The sequence below is a fragment of the Ruditapes philippinarum genome, unplaced genomic scaffold, assembly GCF_026571515.1.
Source record: "Ruditapes philippinarum isolate M1 unplaced genomic scaffold, ASM2657151v2 ctg348_1_1_1_1, whole genome shotgun sequence".
NCBI lineage: Eukaryota > Metazoa > Mollusca > Bivalvia > Venerida > Veneridae > Ruditapes > Ruditapes philippinarum.
Genome location: NW_026853775.1, coordinates 218,667 through 233,280, shown reverse-complemented (window position 1 = coordinate 233,280; position 14,614 = coordinate 218,667). Strand labels below are relative to the sequence as shown.

At 33.2% G+C, this 14,614-nt stretch overlaps 2 protein-coding genes across 3 annotated transcripts; one reads left to right on the top strand and one right to left on the bottom strand.

The window, feature by feature from the left end:
* The first annotated feature begins 1,623 nt into the window (after positions 1–1,623).
* On the top strand, positions 1,624–7,925 carry LOC132737817 (uncharacterized). Its single transcript, XM_060725168.1, has 7 exons — positions 1,624–1,946; positions 2,838–2,913; positions 3,503–4,810; positions 5,103–5,243; positions 6,326–6,487; positions 6,808–6,975; positions 7,462–7,925. Exons 1-7 carry the CDS (start codon positions 1,734–1,736, stop codon positions 7,470–7,472), a joined length of 2,079 nt encoding a protein of 692 aa, XP_060581151.1. The 5' UTR covers positions 1,624–1,733; the 3' UTR covers positions 7,473–7,925.
* Positions 7,740–13,813, bottom strand: LOC132737818 (brevican core protein-like). 2 transcript variants are annotated; one of them, XM_060725170.1, is made up of 7 exons: positions 13,799–13,813; positions 12,383–12,611; positions 11,551–11,623; positions 10,102–10,356; positions 9,085–9,360; positions 8,159–8,338; positions 7,740–7,838 (listed from the first exon to the last, which is right to left on the bottom strand). In XM_060725170.1, the coding sequence occupies exons 2-6, from the start codon at positions 12,605–12,607 to the stop codon at positions 8,163–8,165; spliced, it is 1,005 nt and encodes a 334-aa protein (XP_060581153.1). In that variant the 5' UTR covers positions 12,608–12,611; positions 13,799–13,813; the 3' UTR covers positions 7,740–7,838; positions 8,159–8,162. The 2 variants fall into 2 exon arrangements, with proteins under 2 accessions (XP_060581153.1, XP_060581152.1); XM_060725169.1 differs by lacking the exon at positions 13,799–13,813 and having other exon boundaries at positions 8,167–8,338; positions 12,383–12,614.
* Positions 13,814–14,614: the final 801 nt, after the last annotated feature.

The following is a 14,614-nucleotide window of genomic DNA, read 5'->3' as shown; positions in this document are numbered from 1 at the left end:
TAGTTTCCTGAAAAACAACCGAACCGCATTTCCGAGAAAGAGCGGAATGCCGATTTGAATTTTGTATATATTTGTGTCGTCTAATCCATTTAAGATTTTTTTTTAATCGATCAATGTATTTCCATGTTGGAATATTGGACTGACGAAGTGAACGACGATTTATTGAATATTGAACTTTCAAACTATGAAAACGCTCTGCACCTCGGATTTCTTGGAAAAATATATAAGAATTATCTACCAATAACAAAAATGTGTCTTTCTTGTAAAATAAACTACTCCTAGTTGATTCCTTAAATATCTTTATCGCAATTTTTCGCGAAAGGTTCGATGATTAACGCAAGGATATATTAAGTGGCGTTTTCACACTTGAGTATATGTTGGTTGTTGGACTGACGAAGTGAACGACGATTTGTTGAATATTGAACTTTAAAACCATGAAGAGGGTCTGCACTTGGATTTCTTGGAAAACTATATACCTTTAACAAAAAGAAAACTTGAATTCTTTAACTTTAACTTCTAAAGCTTTTAGTTAGAAATCCGTTAACTACGCATCTTATTATCGACTTGTACTCAACATCGAGTTCTTAGCTCCGCCTCTTGCCCTTTCGCTCCACTTCTTTCGAAAAAATAGCGATATACAAATTTGAGGAACCCACCAGGAGTAGTTTATTTTGCAAGAAAAAAAGTCCATGTTACGAACAAATATTTTTCTGATAAACCCTTTTTCAAGAAATCCGAACATTTAAGCATTTTCGTATTAACAAATTGCCATTCTTTTTGTCAGGGGAAAAGGTTCTCCCGGACGTTTTAGCAGATAAAATGTGTAGGTTTTGCTTAAAAACTTTAAAAACACATTTTTAAGAAGGTGTTCAGGGCGGTCTGAACAAACTACAGAGCAAAAAATCTATTTTCAGGCATTTTAGTGATAATTGACTACATTGTCACCTTAACATATATATTAGATCATGAAATTTTAACCGTAATTTACAATAATGTAGAATATTTGATATATTTATGAATGAAATATTGAGAAATATTGATGAAATAAAATGCGTTTTCACTGGTGTCTTGCCGGACTACTTTTTTCTAAACAAAATTTCAGGGGAAGTACGTCTTTCAAATAATTATGTCTAAAAAGAGAAAAATGTATATCATAAACAGATATTTCAATGTTTTGTGGTAGGAAAATTATCATATTTCATTCGTGGCTACTCTTGAACTATTTATATTTTCATACCACTCGATGAAAAGAAATCCTGAATTTATTGAAAAACACTTGAATATTCTCTATATATTTTTTAGTTTACAAATAGACGCTTGTTTCTACATGCTTATCATGACTTGATGCTCTAAGGGAAACAAAGTATGGAAGTTGGGTTCTTTGTCTAATAATTTGTACTTCACATGAAAATGTCTTTGTTTTGAGCTTTGCTAGGTTTCAGTATAATAAATATAAATATTTAAAACTTCTTAAGTCTTTATCATAAATTTACATCAGATTACGTCTGCATATAATACAGATAATTTTGTCAACGAGTTTATTTATTTATTTAACATAGATTTAAACACAATTATTCGGTAATCTTCAAACATGAGGAGTATATATGTTTAACAGATAACGGTGCGTTATATAATCATTATTTGTCAGTAAGGGTTACTATTGTACATTGACACACATTTCAGTTCATTTGTATATACTACATAATGATTTATTATTACTAAGTTGACTTAAGATGGATTTTCGCTGGATTATTATTATAAGTAGCTTCTGTGTCACGTGTTGCTATGGTGATTATACGTGTCTCTGTAACTATAATGTTGAATTACCTATCTATACTAGCCCTGATTTGGGAGCTCAAGTAATAGGCTACATGTACGAGTTCGACTGCAAGAATCTTTTATCAGAAAGCAATCCAGAGTGGCCTTCCATAGAATTTGAACATCAAGTAAGATTTGACAATATTTAATTGTTTTATGATTTTTTTCTTTGTGTTGCCATAACAAAACGTAGATTTTGAAAGCCTAATAGGCATTGATTACAATATATTTATAGTTTCATTATTGAAAATTGCAGAAGTTCCTTTTGTTTTTTAAATTGAGACGGCAACAAATGTTCGTTAATTGAATAAGGTCAAAGGTAAGAATTATAGTTGTATGTCTACTGTACAAGTTTTGAAAAAATAAGATCGAAATAAAATACACTGTACGCAACTGTTATCAAACAATTTTCGTGAAATTGAACTCCGTATTATTTCAGCCGGTATGACTTCTCAATCGTCCCGGAAGAAAGCCAATTCAATAGAAGTTATTCGGATAAGGCATCTTCGGATACCCACGGCCGAACCATTTACATGCTAGTCAACCGTGGGTAACCGACGATGTGGATAAGACTAATGTAATGATTTTGCATTTCATGTTTTGCCGCGTTGAGATATATGTTATAATAATTGTCATTGAACCGAAATTGTCTCCCCTATTAAAGTGCAAGTGTCCCTCTTTTGTAATCGTTGCAATTATGTTAAAGCAATCAATTCAGTTTGATGAAATTCAACAACACAGTGAAAATTATATACATTTGCATATTGTATTTTCATTGCTGGCTCACACAAGAGGTCCTGGTTTTGATAAATTAAGTTTTTACAGTATATTTATGAAAAATTGACTGACTTCATGCACTTTGATATCTTTGATATGACGACACTTTTGGTGCATTGTGTTGACAAACTACAGTTTTTCAATCGAATATATTTTCATCAACGCTCGGTGACTTAAACGACTAAATAGCTATATAGATCTTTTCACACTGGTATATTTTGAAACAGAAAAATATCTTTCAGTTGGGGTTCGTTAAAACAAATGGCCAAGTGAGAATTCAAACCTGTCCTGGAAGTGTTCCAACTGCGGATAAAATAGGTAGAATATTTCATTTTAGAAATATACAATATTTTGACCTTATGGCAGACATGGCGTAATCAATTACAACAAGGGCTTGTGTTATCATCGTGATTTATGGTTGCTGTCTTCAAATCATCGGGCTCTTGAAACTGTGTGTGGCAGGGACTTTGAATTATTTTACGATCTTTAATAAAGGGTAGCTATCCAGCTAGGTGGTTCTACTCAAGTGCCAGTTTTTACCGGAAATAATGCACTGATGGACAGCTAAGGTCTTCTTTCACAGGGAAAGCAGAAATGTCGACATATGACCAGAACAGTGTCGGTGTTACCAAAAACCCCAAAGAGAGTGTCAGAAAGTCAAGAAATTAAAATCTAAGTTTCACAAACGCCGTACTTTAGAACACACTGAGATCACTGGGTTTTTTTTGGAACGTAAAATTTCATAAATATATCATTGAATTACATTCATTCGTGTAGAAAATCTTCTTTCTTATTAAATTGATTTTTATTGAGCGCTTTTTAACTGAACAAAAAGTTTATAAATGTTTAGGATACACAACACTATTTTTAATAACATTATAAAAATAAAGTTTACCCATTTTTTCAGCATCTACAACGCATACACCAACAACTGTGTTGACATCAACAGTAAAATCAAGTCCGACAACTTTACCACTCACAACAACTACAAGATCTACTACAGCTGTACCTTCTACCACAACATCATCTTCAAATGCCTCAACTTCAGCTTTATCAAGTTCTTCATCCACAAATTTATCTTCCTCTACAACCCTCAGTTTTACTACTACTACATCTTTATCTCGATCAAGTTATCCTTCCTCAACATCCAACTTAAGTACTTTTTTACTTTCAATCCCAACTTCTTCATCTAATACAAATTTATCTATGACATCAACATTATCGTCTGAAACAAATTTACCCGCGTCCTCAACTCTACCATCTAAAACAACTTTATCAACAGCATCAACTTTAACGTCTTCAACAATGTTATATACGAACTCATCTTTACCTTTAACGTCAATTTTATCTTTAACATCGACTTTACCGTCTAAAACAACTTTATCATCCACAGCCTCGACTTCGTCGTCCAACACAAGGGCTTCAACTTTACCCTCTAATACAACTTTATCTTCGATCTCAACTTTAACGTCAAAAACAGAATTTACTTCACTTAAGCCAATACTGTCCTCATTTTTGACAGCAGGCGTCGTGTCAACGTCTCTAAAAAGTTCAAACCATTCAACTGCTGTAAGCGCAAATGAGCGTAGCACATCACCAGGTTATACTAATTATTCTCAAATGTATCAGTCAACAAATAAATCATCATTTAGTAGTACAGCTGGAGTAAACACGATTACAATTAAAACGACGCCACCTCCAAATTCGGCTTCAACTCCCTCTGAAATAATAACTAGAAACAGCTCATATTTAAGTTCCAAATTTCCAATGGAAAATTCTTCTTTGCTTTCTCATTTGCCTACAAATCACACGTCTACAAGACAAACAATACCTTCCAACAAATCGTCAACGACTTACACACCAATTATATCATTCTCAAGTTCTTTAAATTCTTCCATTTCTTCCCCAAATGCAGTGAGCCAGTCCTCTACAAACGGCAACCTCTTATCAACAATTTTATCTACTCCAGAGACAGAGAAAACACCCATAGCACAATCATCTACAACACAAGAATGGGCAATGACAAGTACAAAACAAGCATCTTCGAATTTTACTGCATTCAGTCCTAGCATTTATTCATCGAATTTTCATAACGTTTCTACTGCAAAACCAAGCTTAACTCCTTCCAATTATACCAGTTCATTGAAAACAACCTCTGTCTCCACGCCAATAACTATCATTTTGTCTAGTTCTGGTTCTACGGAGAAACCCATGGGTAAATAAGTGCAGATTTTATATTTCTAAGATGCCATATATTTTACTCATAAATATGGCTTTTAACAAAATAATTTTCAACAATAATGTCATATAATGTGATAAATAACTATTGACATTGAGGCTTATTTATTACATAAATTCATTATTCCTTAATTTTATAAACTTGCACAAATTGCACAATAACCTGTTCAAATATCTTTTTAAAAAATCTTAAATTTTTACTTTATCTTTGTAGAACAATCTGATAACTTATATTGGTATAACACATACAAATATAAACGGTTATACAGTTTCAGATCGGGTAGATCTGTGCCCCTACAAAAACCTGGCAATGTCAATGTACAACAGGACGACGTACACGTACCCTTTATTCCGACAGTATGGAAATTATTGCTATGAACTTCGCCTCAAGTTAGGCAATTGGTTCGACGGTAAGATTTTTAATAACACATCTGATTTAATTTAACAAGTTATCATTAACGTGTGATATTTTTTAAAAAATCACCGGGTTTTTAATTACATAAGCCCATCTAATGAGATACTTTAAGTTGGACTACGACAAGACGTCAATTTATGCAGCTTACCTTCGAACGTTTTTCAGACGTTTATTCTGTAAAAGATTTATGACTGATTATCTGATACATGTAGATATAAGACTTATTCCTTCATAAATATATGAATTATTCTCTCACAGATATGTGACTCATTCTCTCATAGATATATGACTTATTCCCTCATAGATATATGACTTATTCCCTCATAGATATATGACTTATTCCCTCAAAGATATATGAATTATTCCCTCATAGATATATGACTTATTCCCTCATAGATATATGACTTATTCCCTCATAGATATGTGACTTATCTCTCATAGATATGTGACTTATTCTCTCATAGATATATGACTTATTCCCTCATAGATATATGACTTATTCCCTCATAGATATGTGACTTATCTCTCATAGATATGTGACTTATTCTCTCATAGATATATGACTTATTCTCTCATAGATATATGACTTATTCTCTCATAGATATATGACTTATTCTCTCATAGATATATGACTTATTCCCTCATAGATATGTGACTTATCTCTCATAGATATGTGACTTATTCTCTCATAGATATATGACTTATTCTCTCATAGATATATGACTTATTCTCTCATAGATATATGACTTATTCCCTCATAGATATGTGACTTATTTTCACATAGATATATGACTCATTCTCACATAGATATGACTTATTCACTTATTCTGTCATAGATAAATGTCTTATTCTGTCATAGATATGCGACCTAGCTATTCTCTCATAGACATATGACTCATCCTCTCATAGATAAATGACTTACTATCTCGTAGATTTATGACTTACTTTGGCAGATTTATGACTTATTCTCTCGTAGATATATCACTTATTCTCTGATGGATATGTGACTTATTATCTCATAAATAGACAGGTTTGTATATATGTCCTAATCAAATAGCCATTGTTATTTTTATTTAGCGCAACAGGACTGTGTTTCACGTGGCGGAGAACTTGCCGTTATACAGAATAAAGAAGTTCAAGCACGTGTTTTTGATTTAACATCATCAACAAAGTATCATATTGATGTTTGGATAGGACTTCACGATCTACATCAAGAGGGAACGTGGGAATGGGTGAATGGTTGGCGATTTCTTTTACAAAATGTTTAAAGCATAAATTTCCAAGTATTAGATCGGTCAGTCAAATGTAAAAATTGTAAATGGCAAATGTTGCCATAAATATATTGATTTGACAGAAATGATGGTCGAAAAAAACCAATTACTTTGATTTTCGTACAGCCCTTTATTTGAATTTAGTTTTCCAGGAGCAGTTTTGAAAAGCTTTACAAATATATTCCATACATGACTTTAACGCATTAGCCATCTAAATTAACACTTATATATAAAAATTTATATAATTATATAAAATATAAAAATATCTTGACCATAATTGCATTTCAGGAGCGAAGATAAGCAAGTCAAGTTTTAACGAAGGTATATTGATTAATCCGGCTTTCACAGACAGCCAAGATTGCGTGCTTATGGATGCGAAATCTGGGGTTTGGAAAAATACAGCCTGTACATCTATTTTATTTGACGTACAGTCTTATCCGTGGGTGTGCCAGTACAGTAAGTAACATAATGTTATAGGTATCAAACTGAATATCTGCAGCAGGAGGAAGCAAATAACCTAGTATTGATATAAATGAGTATATTGAAAGTCTAAATGGGAATGACTGTCAAATCACTGTCATAAATGTTTACATACTACGAGTAAATTCATAAATACACAAACCCTACCTTAACATTTATTTTTTCTGCTGACAGCAACATATTCTGACAAATAACCTTTCGGTCAAGGCGGATAAAGATCAGCCGGCACGTTTATGCCGTCAATGTTAGCTGTTCAGCCATTTGACATTTTGAATTTTCTCCTATAAATGATGAATGACTATGTCTATATTAACAGATGGACAAGCGTGGTTAAGGGGTAATTTATTCTTACTTTCATAAGAAAATTAATAGAACGTAGAAAATCATCTGTGTATCTAAAATTTATAGAATATTTTTTTATTTACGATCATGTATCCCGTAATATTTAATTCCTTTTTTCAGAAATGACGTAACTATTTGATATCGCTAGAACAAGCGCCGTCGTACAAGAAGTGGCAATATGAATGCACTGTGGCAGCTCTAGGGAACAAAACAATTAATATAAAAAAAGATTGCTTCGTTTTAATGTAACTTGAAGTGATAATTTATTATTAAGGCTATTAGCGATTAATTAGTGACAAATATATCGATGATATTAAACTATTAATCTGTTCAACCAAGCTGTACATTAGTAAAAGTTTAAGTACATGTACAACAGCAGAGTAAATGAAAAAAAAAAGTTTTACGAAAAGATCTTTTACTGTGCACTAAAATCTCACAGACATTAAAACGACAAATTGAAGCATGGCACATCTCCAGACAGTAGGTGTGTATTTTACCTGAAGTTGGAAATAAACATCAAATATATGTTAATATAGTAAAAATGTCCAATCATACCGGGGAAATATATAACTTTGATTTCTAAAGTCTTGGCTTCATTGCTGAAAAATATCTATAAGCTCGCATGATCTTTCAAACAAAATTTATATTACTTCGATCGTGTAGGAAGTAATAAGCTTATAGGCTGTTAGACACATTCTCGAATCGTTCTTGGTTTAAACCAATACTGAGCAATGAGTGAAAAGTTTGTCCTACAGTAGCAAATGTATTCAAAAAAGCAGAAGTGTCTAAAATGAGCAAAAAAAAAAGTAAATCTTACAGTCTTACATGTATTGGCATATCCATGAGTGACTAATATATCCACCGTACGTAATCCCATTACAGTTAACGTCATCCCATCGGTGTTTGTGAAAAGGAATCATCAACCCACAATCCTCCTCGTCGTGATACTGGTCAATAAACCTTCCTGGTTCCCAGTTCGTGTAAACAGCTGGTATCCCTACATACGAAAAATAAAAAAAATGATGAAGTATGAAGACATTTGGCCTGTACAGTTACTTTAAGTTGTATGATAGCTGATTTAAGGCGCATAATGCCTCAGAAGTGACTTTTTTCTTTAAAAGGAGCAAAGAAATGTTTATACTTATTATTAGATAGTTTGATAATGGATTTTTAAGCATATAAGATGCTGATCACCAGAAATAAATAGCGCTGAAGTTGAAATAATATGTATTCAAGAAAGCAAAGCGTATACAAAATGGTAAATAGACGTCCATGCAAATACAAAATAGCTATAACTGTTCTAATGGTTAAATGTTTCCCACATTTCATTAAAAGTTTTTAAGTAGCGTATAGGTTGTCTCCCTTTAACAGTCATATAGATAAATAAATAGCCAACAGTGTCGTTAAGGTATTCACGTGCAAATTTGATATAGTTCCGGCACATTTTAATATGAATAAATTGACAACGTGTTTAAAATAATAGAACTATTTACAAAATATCTTATTGAGCAAAAATGACAAATGAAATAGCTCTTGAATTATCATCTTATTATATCATGCTTTAAGCTGTATGTATTTTGAAAGCTTGTATATGACTCTTTTTAGAGTTAATTCGCAAAAAAAAAATGATTCTTCATGTTCAAATATTAAATGAAATGAGAATCCAAATATGGTATCTCGGATATAGAGCAACTCCCCCATCCCTTCCCCTAACACCTCCCCCCCCCTCCCACACAACATTACCTGTATCTAACTCCCACTGCTCCTCGTTGACTCTGTCATTAAGTCCGAGCCAGACAGGATCAGTCACAGACAGCTGTGATAACATGCTAGATACAAAATTCTGCTGGTCTTGATTTTCAATGGAGACAAGATGGCCTCCCGAATTGTTACAGTAGTTCTTCGCCTCTATCCACGCTTTCTGCAAGGCCACGTATTCGTAACAGATGTTTCCGTGTTGGAAAATATTCTGAGGATTGCTTCTCTGGTTGACCGCAGCAGGACATGAATTAGCTGGTTCTGAAATCAATCAGTCAAGCAATTAATCAACCAATAAGTCAGTCAGTCAACTAATCAATCAATCAATCAATCAATTAATCAGTGAAATAATCATTCAATCAAAAATTCAATCAATCAACTCATTTATCAACTAATTAATCAATCAATTAATCAATTATCACCTAATCAATCAATTAGTCAATTTATCAATCAAGTCCATTCATTCATTAATCAATTACATCGATTCATAATAATTCAATATTAATTAATCAACTAATCAAATTACAACTAACAAATCATAATCAATGATTGGTACAAATTTAGAGTAAATGCTATTGAAAATCGTGTCAAGTTTTGCTCTATTTTATTTCCATGAGCTTAAAAATATTTTAATTGACATCATCGTTATTTTCAAGATGCACGCCATATGAAAATGGTGCCGAAGAGTTTTGCTCTATTTTATTTCCATGAGATTACAAAATAAAAAATTGTGAAAACATTGAGGATTAAATATAAATCTGCATAAAATATAAAAAAGGCTCCTTCACTTTTTTATAAATTGAACCTTACAGGTAAATTCCGATGTATTCTTGCAGAATTCCCTTGGGTCACATGAGTTTATAAAATTGAAAGGAATTATGGCAAAATGTAAACTTATTTTGACTTTTAACCGTCTACAAACCAAATACACTCAGATGGACATAACATAAATACCACTTTAAACATTTTAAGAAATAGCTAATATTTTGTGGGTATACATACTCGGCAACGTTGTTACTCTCGTCGAGGGGATAGGTGTGGTGGTAGTCGAGCTTGGTGTTGTCATTTTTGTTGTTGTTGGTGGTGGTTGTGTTGTTAATGTCGTTAGTAAAACTGTGGTGGTTGTTGTTGGAACTGTTGTTACTCTTGTTGACGGCATTGTTGTTGTAACGATAGGTGTTGTTGTTGTTGCTGCTGTTACTGTTGTTGTTGCCGTGGCTTGTGTAGTAGTTAAAGTAACACCCATTGTTGTTTTGACTGAAATTTTACAAGAAAATTATGTTGTATAATATTGCAGTAGTTTTCTTGACAAATGATTTGCATTTAACGTTTCTTTATTTTCACAATTTTATTCATGTTTGATTGTTATGGAAAGGTTTAGACGTTTTCATGCTAGTGACTTATTATTATTTACGTAACACCGACACAGTATAGGTCATACAGCGACATTCCAGCTTTACTGGTGGAGGAAGACCTCGGGTACCCTTCCGTGCATTATTTCAGGCACAAACGGGCGCCTGAGTAGAACCACCGACGTTCCGTAAGCTAGCTGGATAGCTTCCTCATATAAAAGAATCAAAAGTCCTGGTCGGGATTCGAACCCAAAGCGGTGAGGGGCAAGTGGTTTGAAGTCAAAGACCTTAACCACTCTGCAACGGACGCCCCTGTTACCTTTAAGTAGTACCACCAATCTTCCGTAAGCTAACTTAATAATTAACACATGGAAATCCAAAGTCCCTTGGCGATTCCAACCAACAACTGTGAGAGGCAGGTATTTTAAAGTCAGTGGCGTTGACCACCGGTCAATAATTATTTTATGATGCTTCTACGAAAACAATCGGGTTCAAGCCCTTCCAATGTTTGTTCGGACTATTTTGCAAGGTATACAGTTACAATATTGTAATTGATCTAGGAGCAATCTTGATTTTTTAGTTTTTGGAGGCACTTTATTATTACTATTTTTTATCTTTTTTATACATCTGTTCTTATATTGAGTATATAATAAATAGGTACATTATCATCCTCGGTAACCGTAAACCAGTATCCGTAAATATTGAATGTAGTATATACGTAATATTTGTGTACGATGGTACATTATATAACATAATATATGTTTTCATATGAAACATAAATTATATTCGTTTTTCGTAGACTTTGCTATTTAGGTAAAACAAGCACCAGTGTATTAAACGTTAAAATATTTTCTGAACCACTGTCAAGTCCGCTCCCTGGAACTAACCAGTACTGGTGTCATACGAGGAATATGGTAATTACCCATTGAACATAATATATGGCTCGAACCCATGATCCCTGGGTTTAGACACTAAATAACCACTACGCCATTGCTTCAGCACCACGTGCAAAGACAGGTCTGTCAAAATCCTCGGAAAATAAAAATTTAGACCAATATAATCAATCTTACCATATACATTGTATTTGTTTTGTTATTACCTCTATCTATGTCCGGAATGCTGCCTTGGCATGTTTGTATTTGGATGTTGGACGAGTATTGGACATAGCCAATCTAAATAACGATAAATAATGATGATAAATTCAGCATCTTCAAATAATAATAATGATGTTTGTTAAAAAGTGACTACAAATTGTTCACTTAAAATTCCAAACAAGAGATGGTATCTATGTCTCTGTCTAAATTAATAATGGACTGTGCTTCAAATTATCAAGGCTTATGTAAATACCCGGTATTCTTCATTGTTTTCAAAGCTTTTTAAATATGGTTACCGCCGTCACTGAATTAATTCCTCACGTGCCATCGTCGGCAATAACACTTTAATTCGTATAGAATTGATAATCAAGCGTTCTTTTTATCATAGCTAAAACAGAATGCGCAAATGAGTGATAACTTTTAAGTTATAAACAAAAGTTTAAAGGCCCATTAAGTCTGAGGAAATGCTTTTATCTTTTTTACTTAAACAAAAAAAATCTGTTCATTTTTGGTGCCCTATTACAGCTCCCAAATAGTTACTCATTGGTCAATTACATGGCCATCTTTTGCTTTTTGACAATTAATAAAGTTACAGCGATTACGAATTATGTATGGAAGTCAACATACTTCTTTGTTTATATATTGCTACTTTTATAACGATTAATTGTACATTCAGGGGTACTTTCTTCAGGTAATTAGATGTAAAAGCTCTAAAACTATCATTTTCATGTTATAAAACTCCTGTTTGCTTTTTTTCCCCAAAGAAATAAAAAAATAGAAACGTTTTTAGGCGTAATGTGCCTTTAATGGTTTGGGTGGTTTGAACAATCACCTTACCTTCCCTTCGTTCCCGATTGCCCTGTAAGCCTTATCCAGGCCAGCTACAGGGTAGGATGGTTTGCAGTCAAACTCGTACATATAACCGTCAACATTAGAGGCCGGGTCAGGTTTATCAAAAATTTCTAACTCTACTTGGTACGAACAGAGGCAGGAATAATCGCAGCGTACGTTCTTCGTCAGCAAAATGAGCAGCAAAACTAACGAACTTCTCATGTCTGACATTTATCTGCTTTGTTGAATTATAAAAATTCTGTTTTAAAATAACGACAGGAACAGTTTTGAATGACGAAGCAGAGTAAAATAAAATAATATCTCAATATATGTTCATGAACAGGTGATTTTGCTAAACCTAGGGACACACAGAAGGTTTGTCCATCAAAATTGCCCTTATCACCACATCTAATTAACTATCATTATGTCTTCTTTGTTTTAAATTGTTAGGGCTTTTCGTGCCGATTTTCCCCCAGATTTTAGCCATATCTCGGCAGTCGATCTACCTAACAGACTTTCCTGGATAACTAACCAGTAATTTCTCCGTCAGTGACCGACCGCTTTCTACATTCACAAGTGTGTGGTAAAACTTCAGAGAATAACCGACGGATATTTTGTCTTATAGCTGTGTCGTTATAGAAAATTGGATTAGTAATTCAGTTGAATTCAAGTTCAAATGTTTGCTTTTCCCTATCACCAAATTCACCATGTTCACCTCCTTGCTTTTCAAATTTTCATTCGATCTGGGGTCAAGGTTCACTCAAATGTGATGCCAACTATTAAAAGACTTAAGATTTTGAAAATAATAAAACAATAAGTTTTAACTGTTAACTGTACAGTTATAGATATGAATACATGGCAACCAAACACAATTTTTTTAAATGTCACACAGATATATAGCTGATATCTTGACCTACATTACGGAAGACCTGTGGCGACATTTCAACTTCTTGAATTCTCGGGTTCATCTTCGTGAATTCACAATTTCAACTTCATGAATTCGCGATTTCAACATAATGAATTCACGATTTCTACCTCAAGAATTCACGAGTTCAACTTTCAACTTCACGAATGAAGTTGAAATCGTAAATTCACAAAGTTGAAATCGTGAATTCGTGAAGTTGAAATCGTGAATTCTAAACGTAAGTTGAATTCGTGTTGTTTAAAATCGTGAATTCATGAAGTTGAGATCGGCAATTCATGACGTTGAAATTTGGGAATTCATGACGTTGAAATCGGGAATTCATGAAGCTGAAATCGGGAATTCATCAAGTTAAAAAGTCCTTACCGGTCTTTCGTACTAAATACTAGTTATTCAGTTTCACTAAAAAATAAAGTAATTTAGAAAGGCAACACCTATTCAAAGGTAGAGACAAAATTTATCAATCATAAAATTTAATGTATTAACAAACAAATATATACCTTTTATTGCTAATTAAATTTCAAGCCGGAAGAACAATTAATGATATTTGTCATAGAACAAATCATGAGATAAGAAACTAGGTTAACAAGAAATTAGGCTCTACTGTTAGTTAAGGTCAGCGATAAACTAAATTGAATATCAACTGGACGTAGATCACAATTAATCAATTTAATGTAATCACGTGACAATTGCAAGCTTAATTGTACTTCTTATGTATACTTAAGTACATGCTATATAAAACAGAGGCCCGTACATGATACCAGATGAATGAAAAATGTAATATTGAGAGGCCCACACATGTTGCCAGATGAATTGAAAATGTAAGTGATGTCCGTACATGCTGCCAGATGAATGAAAATGTAAGAGAGGCCCGTATATGTTGCTATATGAATGAAAAATGTAAGAGAGGCCCGTATATGTTACCAGATGAATGAAAAATGTAAGAGAGACCCATACCTGTTGCCAGATGAATGAAACATGTAAGAGAGGCCCGTATATGTTGCCATATGAATGAAAAATGTAAGAGAGGCCCGTATATGTTATCAGATGAATGAAACATGTTAAAGAGTCTCATACCTGTTGTAAGCTGAATGAAAACGTAAGAGAGCCCTTATATTTGTCTTGCTAATTTCAGCACGGACTTTGCGTGTAATATTGAAATGGGGCACATTTTTATGTACATTATAATAATGTATATTAGTTTATGTACATGGACACACGTGCATTGCAATAAAAAGTTAATTCACAATCGCTTGTGTGCCATTGCATGTAGCTTGTATTTTGCTAGTAACTGACAGCTTCAATAGATGCAATGC

What these genes read in the sequence shown, in the direction of transcription:
- LOC132737817 (XM_060725168.1), top strand. Translation starts at nt 1,734, where the DNA reads ATGGATTTTCGCTGGATTATTATTATAAGTAGCTTCTGTGTCACGTGT. An exon ending in TTCTACGGAGAAACCCATGG is followed by an intron (nt 4,811 to 5,102) that starts GTAAATAAGTGC and finishes ACGGTTATACAG; the next exon opens with TTTCAGATCGGGTAGATCTG. An exon ending in GTTAGGCAATTGGTTCGACG is followed by an intron (nt 5,244 to 6,325) that starts GTAAGATTTTTA and finishes ATTTTTATTTAG; the next exon opens with CGCAACAGGACTGTGTTTCA.
- LOC132737818 (XM_060725170.1), bottom strand. Translation starts at nt 12,607, where the DNA reads ATGTCAGACATGAGAAGTTCGTTAGTTTTGCTGCTCATTTTGCTGACG. An exon ending in CAATCGGGAACGAAGGGAAG is followed by an intron (nt 11,624 to 12,382) that starts GTAAGGTGATTG and finishes ATCGTTATTTAG; the next exon opens with ATTGGCTATGTCCAATACTC. An exon ending in GCAGTGGGAGTTAGATACAG is followed by an intron (nt 8,339 to 9,084) that starts GTAATGTTGTGT and finishes TTTCGTATGTAG; the next exon opens with GGATACCAGCTGTTTACACG.